Genomic DNA, 25,023 nt, shown 5'->3' on the forward strand with positions numbered 1-25,023 from the left:
TTTTTTTATAAATGTTTACATGGACTGCCCCATATCATGTTCCAAACCACATCAAGCACTTATTTCTGAAAAAGAATGGAGCTCAAATGCTTTCTCTCTCGTGGGTTTACCACAAGGACAGTACCTTTTATTTCCTGCTTCTTTACACATATTCTCTCCAGCACCGCGTTCGCTCTGACTGTTAGCGATGCTTGCTAATGTAAACAGACCATATTACTTGTAAACACGTTGCGCATTGTTACTGATACAGCAACGTTTCTGATAGGGGACTATAGGTTGGGCGGGACGTTGCCAGGAGTTCAACGTAAAGCCAGCCCACATTTTAGTAATGTCGTCATGACCGCAGCAAATCTGGATAAGCTGTATTGTACCCCCGTTTTTAGAGATGTGGGTACGGAGGAAAAGAGAGAGGGTTCTATTTTCTGACATTTTGTGAGTCTCCTTACACACCACATTTATGTATAAAACACATACAAAATTGCATTTTGAATAATAGATTACCTTTAAGCCGTTCTATAGATAAGGGCAAAATAGCTCAGAATATAAATCAATCTAACAAATGCTTTGTTTTTGTGGGGATAAATAAGCATTCTAATTTATAAAATAAAAATAAATAAAATATATATATATATTATAGTTATGCTAGTAATTGACCGTTGGCTGTCTGAGTGATAGCTGATGTAACCAATACATTGGTTCTAACCTGAGGAGGGCCCAGGGAGCAGCTGGTGCTGGAGGTGATGGGGATGCTGGTGTAGTTGATTGAGATGTGGAATGGAGGAGGGCTGGGGCAGGACCATTGGTTGTTCCAGGCCCTGCAAAGCGGATAGGCTGGATCCTGAAGAGCTAGGGGGAGGAGCAGCTGCTCCTACCCCAGTGATGGCTGGATCAGCCTCCAGGATGAGTCTGGCCAGGGACTCAGCCAAGCCCCCTTCCCCTGCTCGATCCTCCACATCTGAAACAACAGTTTTACTTAGGATTTTCTAACTATGTGTGTCTTTCTTTTGCTCTTCATGTTATATTTAACAATACGTCAAGAAAAAAAGCTTGAAGATTAGCAATTATTTTTCAGTTTCCAAAAAAACGAAAATTGAAGATATTAGGCATTCACAAAACCTGCAAATCACCAGTAAGCAATACTAAAATCTAGCATAGAGAGGAACACGACTAGTGGCATTTCCATAACTACGGCACTGACCTGGTGGAGGCAGTCCAGAGGAAGATAAGGAGAATTTAAGGGAAGGTGGAAGGGGGAGTTGGCCCACAGAGGAATGGAGATGGGAGGAGGATGAATCAAAGGCTCCTCCCAAATCTGATTTTCCTCCCATTCGTCCTCCTCCCCCCAGCCCTGCTCCTAGCCCGGTGCCGCCCTGGAGCCCAGCGAGGCGTTTGTGTTCCTCCTGCCAGTCGTCATCTGGAAGAGAGGAGCCATATCAGGGCTTGACATTATAAATGGCCCGCTGGCCCGGAAGCACTATCTAGACACCCCGGGCCAGCATAACGTACTTTCCACTTGCCCGCTCGGGCCACTCAAAATATTGCTTTAAAAAAAGAAATGATCCTGTGGTATTGGTATTTTGACTAGCCATTGTGTTAAATTGTTTAGTTTATTAACGCTACAACATAGCGTTTCGTGAGTCAGCTGTCGTTGTTGGGTGAAAAGCAAACAGCTGTTTGCTGCAGAGCGCAGCAGAGCAGGCTCAGAGGGAGAGGAAGTTTCAGCCATACTGGCTTGATGGATGGAGTTGGTTTCAATATGATGATATAAACAAGGTCTTCTGTCGGCTCTGTACATCAATGCTGACAAGTAAGTGAAGAGTAGACAATATAAAGGTATTGGCTTTAGGGAAATGTCCCAGCAGTTTAGGAGAATGAAGGTTCTAATCTATTACATAGCCATTACATTTCTAACTCCTGATGACAGGAAGGCAGAAAGCGCATTATACTAATAATAATACTCATAATAATAGCAGACATTTTTTACCAATGACCACAATATCATTATTTTAATAAACCAAATATGAACAATTGAGGAAAATGAGGAAGAACTGATGATGATTCAAATGTTGTAGTACAAGTAGTAATGTAGTTAGTGCATAAATTACTATTGCAACAAATGTGTTCATTTTCTTCATTATGCTAGTGGAGCGCGCTCAGGTACTGTGGAGCGCGCTCAGGTACTGTGGAGCGCGCTCAGGTACTGTGGAGCGCGCTCAGGTACTGTGGAGCGCGCTCAGGTACTGTGGAGCGCGCTCAGGTACTGTGGAGCGCGCTCAGGTACTGTGGAGCGCGCTCAGGTACTGTGGAGCGCGCTCAGGTACTGTGGAGCGCGCTCAGGTACTGTGGAGCGCGCTCAGGTACTGTTGAGCGCGCTCAGGTACTGTGGAGCGCGCTCAGGTACTGTGGAGCGCGCTCAGGTACTGTGGAGCGCGCTCAGGTACTGTGGAGCGCGCTCAGGTACTGTTGAGCGCGCTCAGGTACTGTGGAGCGCGCTCAGGTACTGTTGAGCGCGCTCAGGTACTGTGGAGCGCGCTCAGGTACTGTGGAGCGCGCTCAGGTACTGTGGAGCGCGCTCAGGTACTGTGGAGCGCGCTCAGGTACTGTGGAGCGCGCTCAGGTACTGTGGAGCGCGCTCAGGTACTGTTGAGCGCGCTCAGGTACTGTTGAGCGCGCTCAGGTACTGTGGAGCGCGCTCAGGTTACTGTTGAGCGCGCTCCGGTACTGTGGAGCGCGCTCAGGTACTGTTGAGCGCGCTCAGGTACTGTGGAGCGCGCTCAGGTACTGTGGAGCGCGCTCAGGTACTGTGGAGCGCGCTCAGGTACTGTGGAGCGCGCTCAGGTACTGTGGAGCGCGCTCAGGTACTGTGGAGCGCGCTCAGGTACTGTGGAGCAGGACTCTTCACGCTAACGAAGGATCACTTTCTAGGCTACTGTCCCGCAGCTGCTGCCTCTCTGTTGAGCGCATTAAGCAGACTCTTCACAACGAAGGATCACTTCTTCTTCTTCTTCAAGGCAGGGAAGGCTACGCAGTACGCAGTCTACTGACCCGCAGCTGCTGCCTCTCCGTTGGACTCCGGTACTGCACCTTACTCACGAGACGTTGTATAAAAATGAGTGGGGGCTGAACGCAGTAACCACTCCGCCAACGCCACCCCCGTCGTGCGGGCCGGATGTGGCCCGCGGGCCGCCAGTTGATGGTCACTGCTTTAGTGTTTAATGATGGTGACCAACAACAATCATGAGCCCCTACAGACAGAGTATAATGTGTTCACTGTCAGGTTGTGACAGGAGGGGGAAACTGCGAACCAGATTAGTGGGTTAGCGTAGATAGGTTGAGCATAAAGTCAGAGTTCTCCATGATACAGAGGTGGATCTCTTTTATCCTCGGTCGCCAGGACAACCTTTGCTGCAGACTCAACCTGGTTTGGACCAGGTTATGTTCAGAATGTAGGTTTGTAATCGGCTAACTACTCTCCAAAACATTGTACGCATAACTCACCGATGGCCCCTGCTCCGAAGGTGTCATCGTTAAACTGATTGATTTCATCTTCCTCTTCTATCATCCCGCCGTCATCTTCCTCCTCCAACGTACAGTCTTCATCCAGGGACTGCGTGGAAACCAGACGATGGGCCAAGAGACAGAGTGGAAGGTTCGGGAGGAAGGGAGTCATGGAGATCACAGAAAAGATAGGGAAGAAAAATAGGAATGGTTAGCACAAAAAAAAAACAAGAGGAGGAGAATAAATGACAAGAATAAGATTGTAAAATATGTCATGAAGCGGACTGAGAGGTTGGGACCTTGATAAGGGATCATTCCAAGATTGCAATAACAAAACAAGGGCCCTGGACATGTGGATCCCTTCGATTCATATAACACATATTCTATACTATATATGTGGGCCTTTTAGAGAGGGTCAACAATGTATCAACTAAGTATTAAGGCACAACTATTTATAAATGTTATATAAATGCTGAGCTGCATTATGTTAGAATAATATTGATCGTGGTCTGAAAGATAAGAGACACAGAAGAGCGGTCACTGATTACTGGAATATAAGGAGTCTCTCATTTAGTTATTTGTATAGAACAGTGCGCAGGTCATCAGTTGACCCCAAGACATGATGGTTTGAGTGACTGGACACCTGAATAGTCCTGTAGGTTTAAGATCGGTTCAGGTTCAGAAAAATGATGGGTTATACCCATACCGCATTACTACACAAGGTATTAATACTGTGTATTGTATTCTTCCTTTATCAGCTTCCCACTGTGTTTCTTAAATTGTGCAGAAAGCTAAAAGAAAATGGGTGTCTATTACCATCTGGCCGGGGACAACAGCTGGAAATTAGCCATGTCGGCTAAAGCTGCACCATTTACTGTGTTTGTGACAGCTCATCGACGGGGACTGTCCACGACACTATACATAAACAAACTAAACGGTCAGTGCATCAACACACTAGTATAGTGGTTATCATGCCGCATACACCATGTGAATAAGTGTGATGATCAATGTGAGTTCCAACTGTTGACCATGAGCCTAGGACAATACTTTCACTAAGCCAATCATTTATGCAAGTTTAACAATTGTTTTGGCTTGCCATGGTAACATGACAAATAGTATTGCACAGAGATGCACGATAGAGGTCGAAATGTGGGAAATGAATGAAAAAAGTGAAGAATGAGGTGGCTAAAGAATCCAGTTTGACTTCAGACTAGTCCAACTGCACTCGTAACGTATAGAGTTATAGAGTGTAGAGTGCGAGGAGGAATGCTCACTGAGAAAAGCATTACATCGAGATCATAATATTTAGATAGCGTTAAGTATAACTGTTAGTAATATCTCCCCCAACAATATGAATAAAGAGAACTCGGGACTTCTTTCAGACAACCTGGAGGGAGCAGGAGTAGCAGTTAGCAACAATGCTAATGCTGACGTTATATCACGCCAGACCCACGTCGATGTGAAACTGCTGCTTTAAAACTAACCCGCATGTTAATTTGAAGACACAGCTGCACACTTTTAAACATTGCCGTTTCATGAGTGAGATGTATTGATAAAACACTGCCCGTTGGATGGAGCTCACCCCTGGCTCATTTCACCAGGCAAGCGGGCTGACTCACAGGCCGCCAACCGCATTGGATTCAGCAGTCGCATAAACAATAGACACCATGCAGCATAGAAATCACACTGTCTGTACTGACTAACAGAGCTCAGTGTAACATATGACATTGCCCTCAGGAATAGGACTCACGGGATTTAGGGTACAACACTCACCTGAAAACGAAACATCTATCTTTAGGCTTTCGGGAAAAGAAGTGCATCGGAAGGGAGCGTGGCGGCGCGCAAGTGACGCAGCCAGGACGTCCACTTGAACGTGCCTTGCGGAACAACGTGAACGAGCACGCATCTGGCACAGAGAGGGGCGGGGGCAAGCCGCTGCGGACGCTTCTTCATGTAAATACACCGCTGTTGGTAAACAGGAAGAGGAGCTGGGAAACAGACTACCAGTAACACCGATCACAGACAACAGGATCGCTGAACAGATCCATGCCAGAGGTGGGAAGTCACTGAGTACATTTACTCAAGTTTACTTAAAGGTAGGGTAGGTACGAATGGAGAAACCAGCTCGAGTGCGCTAGAATTTGAAAGTACACAGCCGAAAAAGATCTGCCCCTTCCTTCAGAATTCCTCACAGAGCCCCTCCTCCAACACACAGGAACGCGCACATGACCAATGAGGGCACGAGATAAGTTTGTGCACGAGATGGAAGGCTGACAGGCAGGTAGGCCGTCCAGTTACTTTAGCCGGGCCACGGCTTCCACAGATGAATTGTTGTTATGTATTTATTGTCAAAGCATTTAATGTATTCATTCATCGGGATTTTAAGAGCATTCCATGGAATGTAACAAAAGTGTTTATGAAGTGAATTACCTACCCCACCTTTAAGTACATTGTTGAGATACTTGTACTTTACTTGGGTATTTACATGTGTGCTACTTCGTATCTTCTACCCCACTACAGTTCAGAGGTAAATTATGTACTTTTACTCCACTACATTTATACCGTTAGTTACTTTACAGATTTGGATTAATGAAAAAATGCATTTCCTGCAGAAAATGCGTGTGAATGCTGTAAACTGTGTACATTTGTTGCTGAATTTAGCTGAATATGTTATTAGTTGAATGGTCTCTGTAGCTGCTTGTAGCTACAGAGACCAAGTCAGTGTGTTGCTGAACTTAGCAGAGAAATGCAGAAAAGTTAAATGATTTGAATCAAATTGTTACAGCTCAAATGCATTGCAATGACTTTGTTGAAAACTTGAAAGTGAAATGTTAAACTGGAAGAGGAGGAAAAATAGTGAAGAAGCTTAATATTTAAAAGAAAAGGTTTAAAAAAGGTATAAACAACAACATGTATAGCCTCAATGTCCTGAAATAGCTGAATAATGTAATAGTTGAATGGTTTCTGTAGCTGAAAGTAGGCTGAAGGAGTTAAACTGAAGGGTTTTGTGCATGACCTGTTTGGGTTTGATTGGGGAAAAATCGATCTGTGTGCTGATGTAGAAACTGCATGGTCTTATTTTTATCTTGGTTTTATGGAGATCATTGATAGACATTCACCCCTGCGTACATTTAGAGTGAAGGGACGAGACAATCCTTGGTTTTCTGCTAATCTGTCCAGTCTCCTTCATGAGAGAAACAAGGCCTGGGCAAAGGCTAGGAATTCAGGCTCAGAGGTAGAGTGGCTGCGTTTTAGGCAGCTAAGGAATAGCTTCACTTCAAATGTCAAAAGTGCAAAGTCGAAGTACTATTTGTCAGTTACCACAGAAAACCTAAATAATCCTAGGAAATTTTGGAAAGCCATTAAATCGATATCCACCGGTGAGATCCGTAATGAGCTACCTCCGTGCCTTACCACAGCATCTGGCTCTATATCGGACAGGGCCACTATGCTAAATTGTTTTAATGAGCATTTTGTGTCCTGCGGTTCTATGTTTGATTCTGTGACTAACTCTGCTTCTGTGAACACCCCAATCCGTGACTCTGAACAATGTGGTCTAGAAAACCCTTTCAGTTTTACTCCTTTTACTGTCAATGTTGTTCATGAAGCCTTATCTAAGCTAGATCCTAAGAAACCGGCTGGCCCGGACAACGTAGAACCTTTCTTTTTAAAGATAGCTGCAGATTTGATTGCTCTTCCTCTTACTACTCTTTTTAACCTCTCCCTCAGCACAAATGCAATTCCAAAAGTATGGAAGTCAGCTTATGTCTTGCCTTTGCTAAAAGGAGGGGAGGCAACTATTTTAAATAACTATAGGCCAATCTCTAAATTGTCAGTTCTGGCGAAGGTGCTCGAACGCCTAGTGAGTGAACAGGTAAAGGAGTTTTTATGTAACAATGATATCCTGTCTAAACATCAGTCAGGCTTCAGAAAACAACATAGCACCATCACTGCCACAATGAAAGTGGTGAATGACATTACGAGTATTTTAGATGATAAGCAGAATTGTGCAGCTCTATTTATTGACCTTTCCAAAGCGTTTGATACCGTCGATCATCGCATCTTAAAGCAGAGGCTACTCAGTATCGGCATATCCAGCCTTGCAGTGGGGTGGTTTGTGAACTACCTCTCTGAAAGATCCCAATGTGTTCACTTTGATGGGCTGTCTTCTGAGTGGTTAAACATTGCTAATGGTGTTCCTCAAGGTTCTGTTTTAGGTCCACTTTTATTCTCCATATATATCAACAGTTTAGGTGAAAATGTGGATGAAGCTACTTTACATTTTTATGCTGATGATACCGTGATGTACTGTGCAGGTCCCTCCATTAAGGAGGCTGGTGTTAAATTACAGGCTGTTTTTAACATTATTCAGACTAAGCTCTCTGAGCTTAAGCTTCTTTTAAATGTTGATAAAACCAAGGTAATGCTCTTTCTAAAGCTAAAAAGACACCAGAGCCTGTTTTGGATATTGTTACTATGCAAGGACAAGTACTTGAAGTGGTTACTAGTTATAAATACCTGGGTATCTGGCTTTATGATTGTCTTACTTTTAAACTTCATGTCAATAACCTGCTTAAAAAGCTGAGGGTTAGACTAGGTTTCTTTTTCAGAAACAAGTCCTGTTTCTCTTTTGAAGCCAGGAAAAGGCTCTGTGACCTTTTTACCTGTGCTGGACTATGGTGATTTGTTGTATATGAATGCACCTGCCTATTGCCTGAACAAGTTAGATGCTGCCTATCACAGCGCACTGAGATTTGTCACAAGTTGTAAAGCACTTACTCATCACTGTACCCTGTATGCCAAGGCAGGTCTGCCATCACTTACTGTAAAGAGGCTCAGTCATTGGTACACGTTTATTTATAAAGCTTTGTTGGGTAAACTCCCGTATTATATCTGCTCTCTGATAACACAGAGAGTTGCAAGCAGCTATTGTCTGAGATCGCATGATGTAGTATTGTTAGATGTGCCAAGAGCAAGGACTGTCTTAGGTAAGACAGCTTTTATGCGCAGCTCCACTTGCTTGGAACAATCTTCAGCAAGAATTGAAACTGAGCAATCTCTTTCCTCTGCATGTTTTTAAAGCTAGGCTAAATGAAATGCTCGTTGATACTATGGGCACTTGTAAATGTCTATAACTATGTAAATGTATCCTGTAAATATAATGTATGATGTCCTTTATTGTTTTATGTTTCATGTGGAACCTATATGCTGCAGGTCTCCCTTGAAAAAGAGATCTATGATCTCAATGGGACCAATCTGGTTAAATAAAGGTTTGAAATGAAATGAAAAGATATTAAATGTAAGTAGTAGTGAATGAATGTTTACAAACACCTGTGTGTGTAAGCCCAGAGATCAAAGGTTACCATGGTGACTACGTTATTAAACACCTGTGTACGTGAGCCCAGAGATCAAAGGTTTCCATGGAGGTGTGCAGTGAAATCAAATCAAGTTTTATTTATATAGCACATTTATAAACGATTTTTGGTCGAGCCAAATTGCTGTACATATAATAAAAATAGCCTACAGTAGAGACACTTTACAGCAAATACAACAGCACAGATTGTTCAGAATATCAGTGTGAGAAAAACGACACCCTCTGTCCTTAGACCCTCACATCGTACAAGGAAACACTTCCAGAGAAAACCCACAGTTTAAAGGGAAAAATGGGAGAAACCTCAGGGAGAGCAACAGAGGAGGGATCCCTCTCCCAGGACGGGACAAAGGAGAGCCTTTCAATTGTTCTTGCTCTTGCAATGCTCTTGCATTTCTAACTTTTGTTGAAAAAAAATAATACAAACCTCCAGTGTGTGTCTGTGTGTACCAGTCTGTCTGTGGGCATGTCTGCTCTGATTAGATGATGTCACTCAGGTGTGTGGCCCCAATCTGCCCAGCAACACCATGGAAACCAACTGCAGCACCATTAAGAATGCATTGAGGATTATATCTGACCATTTTGCCACCTGTTCAAAAACGATGGCTCCTATAAAAAAATGACCAGAAAGTGAGCATCAGGGAACCCCAATGAACTGATATATGTTTTTTGTTTTTTTCTGTGTGTAAAATGTGGAGATGGGAGCAGTTTGTTTAAAGTTTACTTCTCTCTAGTCTGAAGAAAGATCCAAAATGTTTTAACATGGGAGTCTATTGGGAGCTAGGTGGAGTTTTTGTCTCTTCATGCCCTCAAGAGGCATTTTGTTTAATATTTTTTCTTAATTCTTTTTAATTTGTCAATGTAGGAGAGGTTTTCCTACGTTTTTCATGAAATATGATGTCCAAGGAGTGTAGGGTTTGGGAATTATGGCAAGTTTAAAAAAAAAATGTGGCCGAATTTCAAGCACTCCTCCACATACTCTACGCACTCTAGACATAACGAGCAACACGTTCTCACTCCCAACCCGTCACATGTTGACGGTCGGTCAGGGCCCCTCCCCGTCACTCTATTACGTACAGGGTACCCCTTGAGTCAGTTGTCAACGGGCAGGGCGTCTCATAGACCTTCATAGACCTCCCACAGCGTTGATAATAGACGCCATGAGAACGCTCCCCGACGGTCGGTTGTTATTGTCAATATTAATATAAAAATTATTTATTTTGTAATAGTCACACTCGATTTCGCCGATGTTCTTGTTGCCCCAGCTGGTCGACACCTCTTTTAGCAGAAACAAAGGCTACATTAATGTATTAAATTGATGTTAATCCATGTGTGTGGTTGTGGAATTAATGGACGTGCTGTTGTGCGATTGCGTTGCCAGGCACACTTTACACACTACTTCAACCCTAATTATATTTAAAAACATTTTAGAAGGCCTCACGAAATACTTCAATGTAAATTAAAATGTAAATGTGAAGGGATGTGTGTAATGTGGTGATTGACATTATTCACCCACGGATCTATGGGTATTGTTCCGCACGGACATTTTAGTTAACCAGACTTCCTGTTGGTGTGAAATCCGAAAACATTTAAAAAAATAAAAATAAAATAATACTTTATTCCAAGTTTGCTTCCTTTTCTCTTTGGAGGTCATCACATAACGGCATTGTAATACACGGTTCGGCTGCATTAAATATTACATATCTGCCGTAGTTCTTTATTTATAGAGCCCTGATCAGAAGACTTCTAGACAAACAGGAAGAACTGCCGCCTAAACTAAATATGTGACGTGGATCATAAATATATCAGCAATTAAACAAAATCTTCAATTTCTCTTCACAATATAAGTCTCCTTGCAGTATCAATACTAATTCGGCTGACTTTTATATTTGATCCAATCGGTATATTGGTATATTTACACCATAACGGTGCACAGCTGATAGAAAGGGACACCTGGTGGTTAAAGCATGTTATTGAAATGTATTATTTTTATTATTAGATATTAATAGGAGACACAGACAGACAAACTAATAAGGCTTTATTTAAACATTAAAGAATACTTTAGGTTAAGGTCTTATTTTGAATAAGAAAAAGCTTTGGGGGTATAAATATTAAGCCTGACAAAGTACTAATATATTGCTTTCCTGCAATGTTAACTACTGTATGTTTAAGCACTTATTTTAACTGATATTATACACATGTATTATACTCTTATAAGATGTATGTAGATAGTATAAGAAATGTGCAGAATAGGACAGTTTAATGGTGGAGGTACACACATATTGATAGATGTCTTGTAATGCACTGTTGAGGAACCTGCGACCCAAGTTTTTCATCTCCGACCTTGTCAGGTATTGAACATTCAATAAATAAAGAACACAGAATTATTAAATATAAAACACAGAATTTGTGTGATTATACTAAATGATTTACAAATAAACACCACTGCATATTTACAACTGTTACACATGCTGATGTAACGCAAATGTTTCCAACTTGCGATCAATAAAGTATATCTTATCTTAAGATGATCGATGGCTACTGCCATATTTGCAAAATTTGCCTCTGAACCTTGACAAGTGCATGTTTCAGGCTTATCAATGAACAACAGGAGGGGTCACAGACATAAGACCAGCTGTTAAATAAAGCTCTTCTGACCTTAGCTGGCATGTGGGTATATATTAATGCTGCCCGTTATGGGCACAAGCAATTTTCACCCATTTATTAATTACATGTTTTAAATTTGAGTGTTTCCTATCCCCTAAACCTCCAGGGATGTACACAGTTTAATACTGGCAACTTCTTATTATGGGAAATACGAAAACATCTTTTAAAACTACAACTCCCAGTAGAGACGTGCCATAGAACATGTTGCAAAACACACAATAGTGTGTAGTTACTACACAGTTACTACATGTGTAGTTCTGGGGTGGGGGAGGGGGGGACGGGGTGGAGCCATTAAAATCCAGTTTTGGACAGTCTGCCGTGGTTCCATCCCATTTCAAGTGCTGTTCGACGCTCGCCGTAACCCTCGGCGCACACTCAAACATCCAATCAGAGCTTGAGGACTATCACAGGGCTTGTCAAGCGAAGAGGAGAGAATACTTACTTCCGGGTGTAAAATTCTCTAAAGCAACTACTATGAGCTGCTCCGACCCTCTGTCCTGACGGACTCCAACTTGTGTTTATTAATCAAACAAATAAATACACACAAGGATAATTATGTGTTATTGTTGAGTAAATAACAGTGTGTGGTTTAGAAAATAATACAAAATTAGAAGGAAAAAATGATGAAACAATACAGATTTCAGTATTCTGAGTCCCTACTCTCCCCATAACTGACGGCAACAAAAGTCCTATATTATTCAATTAAAATAAAGAAGTAAAAACAATCAGTGTGGCTTGATATTGAGTAAGAAAAAGGTTGATAAACGCTGTGAGAATGAATCTGCGGAGAGCATTTCACCGCCATTTTGCTGCGATCCCAACGTGTCTATTACAAGCCCCCAGGAAGTGCGCCGGACTGAGATGAAAATATTCGTGGTGGCCAAACGGCGGTACTACACTTCCGTTTGGTTGCCAGGCCCGGAAACACTTTTTCCCATTGACTTACATGGGGAAAGAGTGGTCTGTAAATCGTTGGATAATTTTTTTTAAACTACCCAGTATGAACACTTGTATAGCCCTTATTAAAAACATTCGTTCCTCAAGTTGTAATAATGTCCTAATAACGTTATTCTGAGAGTTATTTCCCTCTGCATTATGAACGTGCATCTAACCCACGGGACCGCGCCGCCCGGCAAGTTCATGTTACGTGTTCAGCACTACATGCGTTTATCTTTACCCATGGATGCACAATAAGAACAGACCATATCGCCTTACTGCCAGCCCACGGAGCTGTAATAATGGATATATTGCACATGTTTGCTGTAATTCATCATTTGTAAAATATTATACTACATGGGCTGTATGATTAAATCTTGTACCGTAAATGTTGTATTAAATAAAGTTAATATTACCGACGTTAGATTAACGTCCCTGTAGCTTCTTATTGCACTAAGAAGCTTATTGCACTGTATATATATATATATACATTGCAATAATTCTTTCATGCTAAATGAAGCTCTGTTGGATATCACTAGATCCTGTTACAGCGTAATATAAAAGTACATAACGATTGATGTTTAAATTAGCATAATTACTAGCTATCCGCTAGCTGCTAACTGCCGCCTGGTTAATATCAAATCCATCATAATAACAAATCATTACCATGCTGTCATGAACGTGCGGTGCTGTTACGTGTACGCAAATTGACGTGCTTGATGTGAACCAGCATTTTGGTTAAAGTTGCCCATGCGCTATGAGTGCACATACAGGTACTTCTCAGGCATGCTGGGTAATCTGTGACGTTTCACTCTCTCAAAAGTTGGGCCATTTTATCATCATGCGCCAATGAGCAGCTCTCATAGGAATGAATGAGGCCCCGCCTCCCACGCTGTATCCAGTTCTTATTATACATCCATGGTCTATTACCAACGTTCAGGGAGCTCTATGCAAGTCAATGGGACGCCCTGCCCGTTGCCCTGTACGTAATAAAGTGACGGGGAGGGGCCCTGACCGTCCGTCAACATGTGACGGGTTGGGAGTGAGAACGTGTTGCAACGAGCTGCGCAATACACACTAATGTTAAAATCTGAAGAAGGCCTCTTTACCAAGCTCCAAACTAAGTTAAATATCTCAAAAAGTGTTTAATATATTATAAATCCGAAGAACAAGTTTTATAGCTGAAGGTCTTGTGTTCATTTTAAAGTTGGAATAAAGTCTCTAGCTGAAAGTATGTGGAAGGAGTAGCATTTGGCGTAAGGTGTAGGTAAAAGAGGATTTGAAGGTTCCTCCCACGTTAAAAAAAGAGTTTAAAAAGCTGAATATTTCAAAAAGTATAAAATGTTTTGAAAAAGTTGAAAGTTTCCCATCATGTGCTGAAAAAGCTGAACATTTAAATATTTGAATGGTTTCTGTAGCTGAAAGTATGCTGAAGTTATTCAATGGCAAAATATTGGTTGAAATAAGAGGAAGAATAAAGATTTGAAGAACTATAGTGGAATGTTGTTGCACAGCATAAATATAACCAAGTGTTAAATCAGACTTTAGTTCCACCTGGAGTAAATCCACCAGCTACCCTGCAGTATACAAAGTCATTCAAACTAGCTGCACCTTTACCAGCTTTGAGAACACTTTCATGATCAATCATTATAAAACATATCATATACTGTATATTATTCTGAGATGGACAATGACTACTTTTGGTACTTTTTATATTTAAATATTTAAATATTTATATATATGTTTGTGTGTATGTGTGTGTGTGTTAGACCCACTATGGTTCAGCGTCAGCTCTGCTCTCTGGAGCAGCTGAGGATCTCAGAGTTTGGCCGTCCTTCTCCACGACATGGCCTTCAGCTCCTGTTCTGGTTTGCCAACCACTGTGTGACCTGTGAGGTTATTAACTTTGTGCTCATCATGAAGGTAAGAATAGATTAGATAACACGTTAAACTGTAAGCCATTTTTATGCACCATTATACTTCATAGCAAATTCAAAACCTTCTTGTAATAAACCTGATTCAGATTCAGACATTTTGGCTCTGATTAACCTTGTAGTATGTTAATTATTCCTATTGTTCTCTTGTTATATGCGTTTTTAATCTGTAATAAGCAATTTAGCTGTAGTACACATATTGTTTAACCATTTCAGAAATAATAATATTGATTGTCATTGCCTGTAGTATATTCCACTCTGCTCATACAGTACTAGTCCCCAGCAAGGCTACAATTTAATTTAAGAGAATATATGGCTAATGTTACAGCAGTAATATTGTTCATTTCTAATTAAATGAATGTGTAGACTTTATGTACCTAAAGTGACCAGAGTGTGTTACTACAGCTGGTGTCAGACTGTCAACCAGAGAGAGGTATCTACGGATTCCACCTGTTTGGCAATATGGAGGAACTTCTGCCTGTCCTGAACAGAAGGTGCAAGAGTAAGAGACAGGTGAGTGATGTAGTTGTTTTTTGTTTGTACAAAAGGCACTTCAACAAGTTTACTCAAACTTGTATAGTTTTTGTGAAAACTGGCATATAATGTGTTCTGTGCTTCTGGAGGAGGCAAATTCATTTAAATTGATCTTTCTTTCATTAACTAAGTTTGTGTCAGGATTGAGCATGGCAGGTAGGACCCTACAAGTTTTGAACTCAACACTTTTAAGTTCAATACTTTTAAGTTCAATACTTTTAATCCCTATCTGATCAGATCAGATTTGGATTTTGGGGAGTTCAAAACCAAAAAACAGGATTAGGATCACTTTGATATCCCATCAGGAAATCCAATCCAAGCTTTAATCTGTATCAAATCTTCAAAACGGGTAGTTCAAACAGACAACACAGGATTGGGATCAGTTTGATCCCAAAAAACTGGATTATCCTGATCCCACCAGAGGGGTGGATTTCCAGTGGATTACCAGAGCAAAATGTACTGTACCATTTATTTAAAAATATGTTTCAATATAAATAAGATGGCAAAGTTTGCTAACTGAAATAATACACAATTTTTAGCCTTCATGGGAAATACATTTTATTTTTCATTTTTTGCTCACGTTTGTGGTGGCCTATTTTGTTTTCAACCAAATGTTGATGACATAAATGTTTATGCTCATGAAAGTATCACAACAAAGATTGTCATTCACAAATGTAATTTAGATTAAATTAAAAATATCTTCAACAAAAAAAAGTCCATCATCTGTCATAACCTTTCAGAAGTAATTGCGGACAATAGATGTCTCTGCAATCTGGTCTCTTGTCTTCCTTGTATTATTTTTTATGTCCACTAGATGGCGATCTGTAGGATTAAAGCACTGATATTCAGGATCTAGTCATCTTGAAAAGTCGTAATCTCGATCAGGGTGATCCTATCCTGAATTGCTTTGAACTCCAGGGACAAAATGTGTCCGACTTGTCTGATCCTGGATCACAACAAATGGGATTTCAAAATCTGATCGGATCTGATTGAGATTAAAAGTGTTGAACTCCTGGGCCCTGGGGATGCATGCAGAGCTGTCATTGGCTGAGATAAATCCGGCCGTGCGTCACGACTCTTTGAAACATCACTGTTGCCGGAAATACATCAGCTGAGGATCCAGGACCCATCAGTGTCTCCTCGGTTAGAGCTCCTCCAGAGAGCCTCCTCGATGCTCGGTGCTCGGTCCTCAATGTGCATTTAGAGAAATGAGATGTCCTTCAACATGGCGCGCTGAAATCCATTTCAGGGTCGCTACCGGAGGACCGAGGACTCGAGGAGGGGAAATTAGTGAAATGAGAAACCTTCAGAATTTGCACCATCTTATGTCTCAGATCGTCCCTTTCAGGACCCCGCCCTCCCAGGCCCCTGCACTAACCCTGACCTTCCGGGCCCCTGCACTAACTACGCGCTGCCAGCTCCCAGCACTAACTACGCCCTGCCAGGCCCCTGCACTAACCCTGCCCTTCCGGACCCCGGCACTAGCCCCGCCCTTCAGGGCCCCTGCACTAACCCAGTCCTTCCGGGCCCCGGCACTAGCCCCGCCCTTCAGGGCCCCTGTACTAACCCCGCCCTGCCAGACCCCTGCACTAACTACGCCCTGCCAGGGCCCAGCACTAACTACGCCGTGCCAGGCCCCTGCACTAACTACGCCGTTCCAGGGCCCAGCACTAACTATGCCCTGCCAGGCCCCAGCAAGCCAGCCCTGCTGATTAGCACCATCAGCACCATCTCACCCTTGCATAGTAGGCCTAATGCCAGTTCCACCCACCAATCAACTCCAGGACATTTAGCCATATCCAAAGCTGGTCCAAGCAAACAAGCCCGCACGACTTCCCGTGGATATGTTTATGGAACTCCCCTTGCCACCAAAGGACAATCAACAGGAAGGATGGTTCCAGGCACATAACATAACTCTGTTGCGAGCATATGAAACCGTCTCAAAGTCCTCCAGGCTCAGACAGACCCGAGACCAGCAGAGGTATAACAAAAAGAGGATTGTTCTACCACTACTGCCTTGAGATTGGTGAGAAACTTCCACTGGCCCCCAGATGGGTACGAGAACCATTTGTTGTCATATCCAGTCTTTCTCCAGATATCCCTGCATACAAGATCCGACTTGAAGGTTGTGACGGCCCAGTTAGGACAATCCACCGCAACCACCTAAGACCTTGTCCAGATTCACTTCTGTCTCCAACAAGGCCTAATACCCCACATGAACGTCAACAGGAGATTCAGGTGAACACATTTTCCCTTCTGCTTCCATGCAGGCCACAGTGGAGTGGCAGACGAGACAAGGACCTGATGTGGGCGTTTCAGACGGCACACAGGCTTGTGAAAAGGATCAACTGTTGGAAGAATGGGCTGTCGGATCGAACGCTGTTAACAAGATCACCAAGCGCATCAGCAATCCAGCACTGCCTTCTCAACCAAGAAGAGTGTCCTGGTAACTGGAGTCTCTCTCGCTCTCTGTGTGTCTCTCTCTGTGTGTGTCTCTCTCTCTGTGTGTGTCTCTTTCTCTGTGTGTGTCTCTCTCTCTCTTTGTGTGTGTGTGTGTATGTGTGTGTGTGTGTGTGTGTGTGTGTGTGTGTGTGTGTGTGTGTGTGTGTGTGTGTGTGTGTGTGTGTGTGTGTGTGTGTGGTGTGTGTGTGTGTGTGTGTGTGGTGTGTGTGTGTGTGGTGTGTGTGTGTGTGTGTGTGTGTGTGTGGTGTGTGTGTGTGTGTGTGTGTGTGGGGGTGTGTGTGTGTGTGTGTGTGTGTGTGTGTGTGTGTGTGTGTGTGTGTGTGGTGTGTGTGTGTGTGTGTGTGTGTGTGTGTGTGTGTGTGTGTGTGTGTGTGTGTGTGTGTGTGTGTGTGTGTGTGTGTGTGTGTGTGTGTGTGTGTGTGTGTGTGTGTGTTAACCGGATTGCTCGATGCAGACAGTGAAACCTGGTACCCCTGCCTTCTGGCAGCTGGTGTCAATGTAGTTATGAGACAGGAAGTAACTGGTCTTACAATCACAGTGAAGAAAACCTTCCCTTCCACATTGAGTAGAGCGATGCCTTTAGACTCCAAGATGTATTTTCTTTTGTGTTAAAGGTAGTTGCAACTCTGCTCCATGCTAATGGGATGCATTGGGTCTTCCAGGCAACTATCACCAGATTAGCTTCAGCACCATTTGGCAGTTCTTATAAACCTTGTATGGTACACTTTGGTGGTGCAGTGTCGAATTGGCAAGCAGGTTCCTGGACCCAGAGAGCCATTCAGGCCATCCTGTTCTCAGAAGAAACCGCCTTTCCTTCACCAACTAAATAATGTCTGTCTTTTGTGCATGGGGTTATTCTTTTCTGGGTCACCTTCCAAAGTTCTCCTTGCCTTATTCACAGACTATGCTGCCAAAGAGGTTGAGTTTAGAGTGCTGCCTGCTAGGGTGTGCTGGAGGATGGGGTGTAAGCTCTGCTCAAAGCCATGCCTTCTTGCCACTCGTGCTGGCCACTTAACTTTGGCTTTACGGGATGGCTTCTCCTTTGGTGTTACACCTCTTGTGAGTTTGCTGCTTGCAAGCACACTATGATGACTCAGTTGAGGGCTCTGCACCTGCTGGTGGTGGTGCACTTCCTGCTGGGTAACCTGGTGTAAGTCTTCTATCTCACCATCTGCAATTGTGGGCTTAGCAGCAATGTTGTTGTTGTTGGCACCAGGGAGCCTAAGCATTTAAGGGTTGCAACAATTCACCCCTCCTCCATCTCTGGAATGATCGTAACAGCTTGTAAATCTGCGTCTATCATCCTGGCATCTACTGTTCCTGCTGACCGATACTGTAGCAGGAACTACACATTTAAAGTTGCGGCTGGTGTTATCCCATCACAAAATCTGCTCTATAGATTTGTTTCTCTCACACAATTCTTGAAGTACAATACTAAAGAGTTAGAGCAACCCTTTATTTGGATTCTTTTTTTATCTAAATGGTTGTTCATGTACCACAACTCTTGAGTAATTATTCTCTTCAAGCCATACATCCATCTATACTCGATGCAACAGTCCACTAGCCTGCCTTTATTCTACCAGCCATCTGATTCAAATGCAGCTGTTAATTCTGTTTCCCTCTATCTCTGTCTCTCTCTAGGTGTTGTACTTTGAAGTTGGCAACCTGAACACAGATACGTACCCAGGGTCTGCCAACCTCCCCACATATGTGAGGGAAAATTATGTTTTGGAAGCTAACATTGGTGATATCAATCTAGATCGCATTATCGTCAGTTACCAGTTGCGAACCAGGGTGGTAGAGAGAGTGTATGTCACGGAGCATGACAGAGCTACCTTCGGGAGGTTCAGCACTGACAGGACTTTTGAAATCCACCCTGAACTGATTCAAGCCCTGCAGAGCCCACAGGCAGACCTCACCACCTTTCTCTCCCGGACAGACTACTGGGGAGATATACAGGTGGTTCAAGCAAATGATATAGAAGAGATGTACTACCCAGAACCTTCATCCCAGCAAATGTTCAACATAATGCAGAACTACAGTGGATCCACAGCGAGAGCAGAGCGTCTGGGATTATCTACATGTGAGCAAGGTCTCAATACAATTGAATATTAAAACCAGGGGACATTAAGTCTATTATTGTAGTTGTATATGTGCATGTTATTGTTTTACTTTGCCCATGTTTTCATATAGGAAATAAATATATATATATATATATATATATATATAAATGAATGCTGCTTGACGTTATGTGAATTTCTATTTCTAGATGTTGATTCAGTCAAGAAGAAAAAAGAAGGTGGTGGCGTCAGCTTTGTCAAGATTCTCCTCAGTGCTGGAATGCTCTACTTGGCAGCCAAATGTTTCGGCTGGCTGAGGAGCTGGTGGAGGCTGGGCCCAGATGAAAACACTCTCCGGAAAATGCTATCACACCATCATGTCATGCTGGATTATGTGTACTAGGAATTTAGGGTAAAGCATGTATTAGAGCACTGTACCATGAACAAGTCTCCTCAGTCAGAAGCAACACAACTCTTTCTGACACTTTATTAATATGCCTTGTCATATGTATTTTAGACAGTACATGTCACATTCTATAGGAGGAATCTATAGCCATTCCAATTGTAAATGAAGTCAACATTTGAATGTATTAGGCCCATCATCGACGTTGGCGTTGCCCTCGATTTAGCAGCAAAGATGTATTAGTTTTTATACAGATTTATTGAGATGCCGATTTCATTTTCCAGCAGGACTTGGCCCCTGCCCACACTGCCAAAAATACCAATGCCTGGTTTAGTGACCATGGAATTACTGTGCTTGATTGGCCAGCAAACTCCCCTGACCTGAACCCTATAGAGAATCTATACCCTTTCACACCAACACGGTTCCAGGGCCGGTTCGGAGCTGGAGCTTGAAAAGCACAGTTTCTTTCCTGCTCACACCGCAGCGGAGCCGCCTCTAAGCTCTGGAATCCGGTTCGTTTCAAGCACCAAACATGTTCTAGAAAGCAAGCACCGCATACGCATACGTCACGTTTATGTCGGAGGGGGGCGAGATTAACCTGAGCTAACAGTTAAAGGCGAGTACGGCAAATAAAAGTTGTAACAAGCAGTAGCGCTGAGCAAAGTGACTAGAACGCAACCACACACTTTATAAAGTCAGGCAACACTAACCAGGCTTCTTGTGATTCTGTTTATTTGCGCCTTACTTTGACCATCCGTTCGCTGTTATTGATCATTGTGGAGAGAGGCAGACGTTTTGTTTTGTATTATAGCAGCTATCGGATGGAATCAATACATGGGCTGCACAGGTTGTCATGTCCGACAATCACAAGTAGAATCATAATGAAAAATACGCCAGTAAAATGTGCCTGTAGAAAATTGCTTATGGCACAATAGGATAGCAACAACAAGTAGTCAAGATAGTCAGTTTAGCTTCGGTTGCTATGCTAACATCACCCATTTTATACCAGAGAAACTTTCATATCAGCGTTGTGATGCCAAACAGCGTCAATTCAGACTGACACACATTCACTTAAGGGGAACTGGGGATATGTGTCAGCTGCTTGTGTGACAGTCAGACAGTGAATACTTTAGAGCGGCCGCTGCAGTGTGAGCTAACCCGGAACTAACGGGAGAATAAACTCCGGTGGAAGAGCAGCACTGCAGCGGTCGGTAAATGCCGTAGTAACACATTAATAAACAATGAACCACGGCACTCTGGAGAAAAGTATAAGGTTGGAGAAGTCGTTATTTAATTTAATCTGGCTTCGTATGATTAAAAGCAACACGATCATCAACCCGACGCAGTCCCTCATTGTTGTTGTAGTGAGCGCCGTTGGGGAGGAAATCAGCGACGTAAACGGTGACGTCATGACGCAGCAGCGGCAGCATCAGTCGGGCTCTGGGCGGTGTGAACAGAGCGGGAGCTGAACCGAAGAACCGGTTCTGAACCAGAAAAGCTCTAGCACAGAGCTAGAACGGGAAAAGCGCTGGTGTGAAAGGGGTATATGGGGTATTGTCAAGAGGAAGATGAGAGACACGAGACCCAACAACGCAGATTTCTGTATTAAAAATCTGTTTTTGTATTGGTGTAATATTTAAATGTTCGGAGAAACTGAATTTTGGGTTTTCATTAGCTGTAAACCGTAATCCTTAAGATTAAAACAAATAAATGCTGAAAATAATTCACTTTGTGTGTAATGAATCTATAATATATGAGTTTCACCTTTGAAATTGAATTACTGAAATCAACAAACTTTTTTACGATATTCTAATTTATTGAGAATAACCATGAAGTCCCTGAAATACATGAAGTCCCTGAAATACACCCTGCGATCGCAGTTTCAAATCCTGCTGGTTCCTGTGTATGGCTGCGATAACAATGTGAAGAATAGCCGACCTACAGTATGTAAAACCAATAATCTGATCTTTAAAAGTTGTATTAGGTGTATTATATTATTGTAGATAATGTTTTATAGGTAAAATACCTACATTCAAAATATTACTTTAGTAAAAGTACTGAGGTATTAGAATCAAAATATACTTAAAGTACCAAAATACTCATTCAACACACTAGGCCATTTCAAAAAATGATAAGTTATATTATTCAACTGATTTACTCATGTGTTCATCCCTTTATTGCAGCATCAGCTGGTAAAGGTGGAGCTAATTTATTATTGCACTGCTAGGTAGGTTGTGAATATCTTTAAAGGTCCATGTCATGCTTTTCTGGTTATTGATTGGCTAGAGCTTGTACTGGCATATGATTCGATTGGCTGACGCTTCTACCGAGGCTTCAAAAGTTGAACATTGCTCAACTTTTGCAGCGAGCCACGCCAGAAAAGCTCCGCTTCGCTTCCCACAATGCAGTTCGGCGAAAAGTGACGTCACCCCATTCAAAGTGAATGGTGAAGCGTCAACGCACGCCGCCGTGTGGACGGGCCAGAGATGCCATTTTAAAATACACGATTTGACTGGTTTATGTTGCCCTTACCTAAAATGCAGCTCGCTGACTGGTATTTTCAATCTTTATTCCAGACTCAAGGTCCATATCACAAAAAGACAAAACACACATCAATAAATAAGATAAAAAGCTAAACACAAAACAGATAAAAACATAAAATCAGTCCAATCACAGCTACATGCTCACTGTCTGTATAGGCTATTGCGCCAATGTCTCTTTGTCATCTGTGAGATCATCAGAAATATAATGACCAAGGTACTTCATCTCACTGCACACAAGTAGAATGTTGCTACTGAGAATAACATTAGGAAATACAGCCTTCTTATCCTCTTTACTTCGCACAATCATGATGCTACTCTTCTTGGCGTTATACTTAATATTCAAATCAATGCCATACTGGCAGGGGCGGATCTACCGGGGTGGCATGGGGTGGCAACTGCCACCCTAAACAATAGCCTTGCCACCCCAGCTGCCACCCCAGTTGGCATCTTTGTTTTGAAAGAAAAGTTGTGGCTCATCGGACATTTATGAGAGAAAGTCTCTAATGTCCGAGTGCAAGTGAATATGCACGTCATGTAACCCCTCCCCCGGTCCTGGCGCGAGAGTGGAAATATGATTGGTGGCGAATTCACTTGAACCGGGGGACGGCGCAAAACGAGAAGCCTTTCGGACCCAAGCACTGAAGGAATGAGGTATTTGCGGTCTACACTGACAGAGAAGAGACTGTCAAGTTTGGCTGTACTCAGCATTGAATCAAAACGCACTACAGCTGTTGATCTTAATAAGTTTGTGAGGCGTTTTGCTGAACAAAATAGTAATCGCCGCATTCAGCTGTAATAGACATGCCAACTTGATGCTCTGCTCACGGATGACTCGATGAGAATAACAAACTGTTAAGATGATGACCTTGTATGCGTGTATATATTTTTTTCTTTGTGGGGGTCTGCCCCCAAAAAACAGTTTTAAGTCCTGAGAAAGTAACATAAGACGGTGTGTAAAACTACACTGCCCAGCCAACAGAAAGTAACCACTTTGATTTAACTAGGCCAGTAGGTAAGGACCTTCCACTGGATAATAACTGCAGCGATGTTTTAGCTGAATACACGTTTTTTTAACCCTAACTGATGCAGTTAGTCACTTCTTTAATGTTTGTTCTTTCTGATGTAAAGTCAAGGTTGTAACTGTATATCAATAATGATATAATTACTTGTTTTTCAAATTTGAAGGAGGGTGAGCAAGCATCTTGATGAACATTCATCATTAACTCCTCCAAAAAAATATAGTTTATTCAATAATAAATGAATATGTGAATCATAACAGTTCTTCACTATATCTGTAAAGCGTCTTTGAGCACCTGTAAAAGCGCTAACAAATTAAATCTATTATTATTATTATTTATTAACAGTGATTGACAGCTGATAGGAATAATATGATTGTTAATATTATCATATTCATTCAGACAAACAACGATGAGACAGTTAATTAATGTACTTATTGCAGCAGTCTGCATAGATTTGGTTCCCCTGCTGGTCTAAGAGTGAGACAAACTCATTCAGTTATTGTTCAGTTAAAATTCATTAAATTACGTCTGCCACCTTATATGTAAGGCTTTACTGATGTGCCACAATAATATCACCTATGTGATTGAGTTAAAATATTAATATTGTGGCTTTCCAAGTTAACATTGATTGTAGGAGTGTAACGGTTCACAAACATTTTGGTTCGGTACGTACCTCGTTTTTAGGTCACGGTTCGGTTCGGTACGTTTTCGGTACAGCAGAAAAAATTATCACAAAACATTAAATATTTGTTTTTAATTATTATTAAACTGATTAATGTATTCAAATAAATACAAAATATAGTAAAATAAACATTAATGTGCAGCATTTCGATGAACTGAAATAATCTGTATTTGAACTGTACTGTACCTAAGCAGCCAGCTTGACATTAGGACTTGCTTTTCATGTTGTTCTAAAGAAAGATGAACTTGTCCACATTGCTTGCTGAAATGGCAGATCTGCTGGCACTAACAATGTCTCCTGCTGTGGAGAACACCCTCTCTAGGGACAGAGGTAGCAGACACAGCCAGGTAGCGCTTTGCTAACATGGCAAAATAAGGATACTTGGCGTTTGTAATAGCTTTGGCTCGGTCTGAACTTTCTGCGAGTGGTGGAGGCTTAAATGCTAGTGGGAGTTGGGTTTGCAATTCAGTCTTTTTTTCTTTTGGTACCGGTGATATTCACGTTCGGTGATGCCTTTTCAAATGAGTGTGATGTATTGCCAGCCGCGTAACCAATGTTAGTTGAACAATGTCGACAAACAGCGTTGGTTCGGTCCACCTGTCTTTGTCCGTCATCCTTGTACGTAACTGCAAAACCAAAATGTTCCCAAACCGGAGACTTCAATGATGCTGGAGGATTTTCAGCTCAACTTTATCTGCGTTCGCCATTTCGACAGTTCCTCAAATTACTGACTACATTTGAACGCATCCCTGTGACCAGCTCTCATAGTATGCCTCTCTTCGCTCTATGATATATACCTGAGATTACTTCCAGAAAGTTGTTCTAAATTTTTTACGTTTAACACTATATTCGTTCGGTACACACGTGTACCGAACCGAAGGGCCCGTACCGAATAATTTCAGTACGGGTACGT

General features: G+C 42.3%; 2 protein-coding genes across 8 annotated transcripts in view; one reads left to right on the forward strand and one right to left on the reverse strand.

The window, feature by feature from the left end:
* The window catches only part of patl1 (PAT1 homolog 1, processing body mRNA decay factor), a 21,510-nt gene extending 15,884 nt beyond the window's left edge, over positions 1-5,626 (reverse strand). The window contains exons 1-4 of the mRNA XM_034224524.1: positions 5,272-5,626; positions 3,499-3,607; positions 1,199-1,414; positions 704-955 (exon numbers count right to left, since the gene is read on the reverse strand). Of these exons, the coding sequence (XP_034080415.1) occupies positions 704-955; positions 1,199-1,414; positions 3,499-3,607; positions 5,272-5,286 (592 nt within the window). The 5' untranslated portion in view covers positions 5,287-5,626. The remainder of the gene's footprint in view (positions 1-703; positions 956-1,198; positions 1,415-3,498; positions 3,608-5,271) is intronic.
* LOC117551608 lies at positions 5,404-20,671 on the forward strand. Of its 7 annotated transcripts, none has more exons than XM_034224534.1 (5): positions 5,404-5,553; positions 14,242-14,395; positions 14,812-14,919; positions 19,045-19,495; positions 19,673-20,670. In XM_034224534.1, the coding sequence occupies exons 2-5, from the start codon at positions 14,249-14,251 to the stop codon at positions 19,864-19,866; spliced, it is 900 nt and encodes a 299-aa protein (XP_034080425.1). In that variant the 5' UTR covers positions 5,404-5,553; positions 14,242-14,248; the 3' UTR covers positions 19,867-20,670. The 7 variants fall into 7 exon arrangements, with proteins under 7 accessions (XP_034080425.1, XP_034080426.1, XP_034080424.1 ...); XM_034224535.1 differs by having other exon boundaries at positions 5,406-5,594; XM_034224533.1 differs by lacking the exon at positions 5,404-5,553 and adding an exon at positions 5,719-5,779.
* Positions 20,672-25,023: the final 4,352 nt, after the last annotated feature.

The sequence above is a fragment of the Gymnodraco acuticeps genome, unplaced genomic scaffold, assembly GCF_902827175.1.
Source record: "Gymnodraco acuticeps unplaced genomic scaffold, fGymAcu1.1, whole genome shotgun sequence".
NCBI classification, from domain to species: Eukaryota; Metazoa; Chordata; class Actinopteri; order Perciformes; family Bathydraconidae; genus Gymnodraco; species Gymnodraco acuticeps.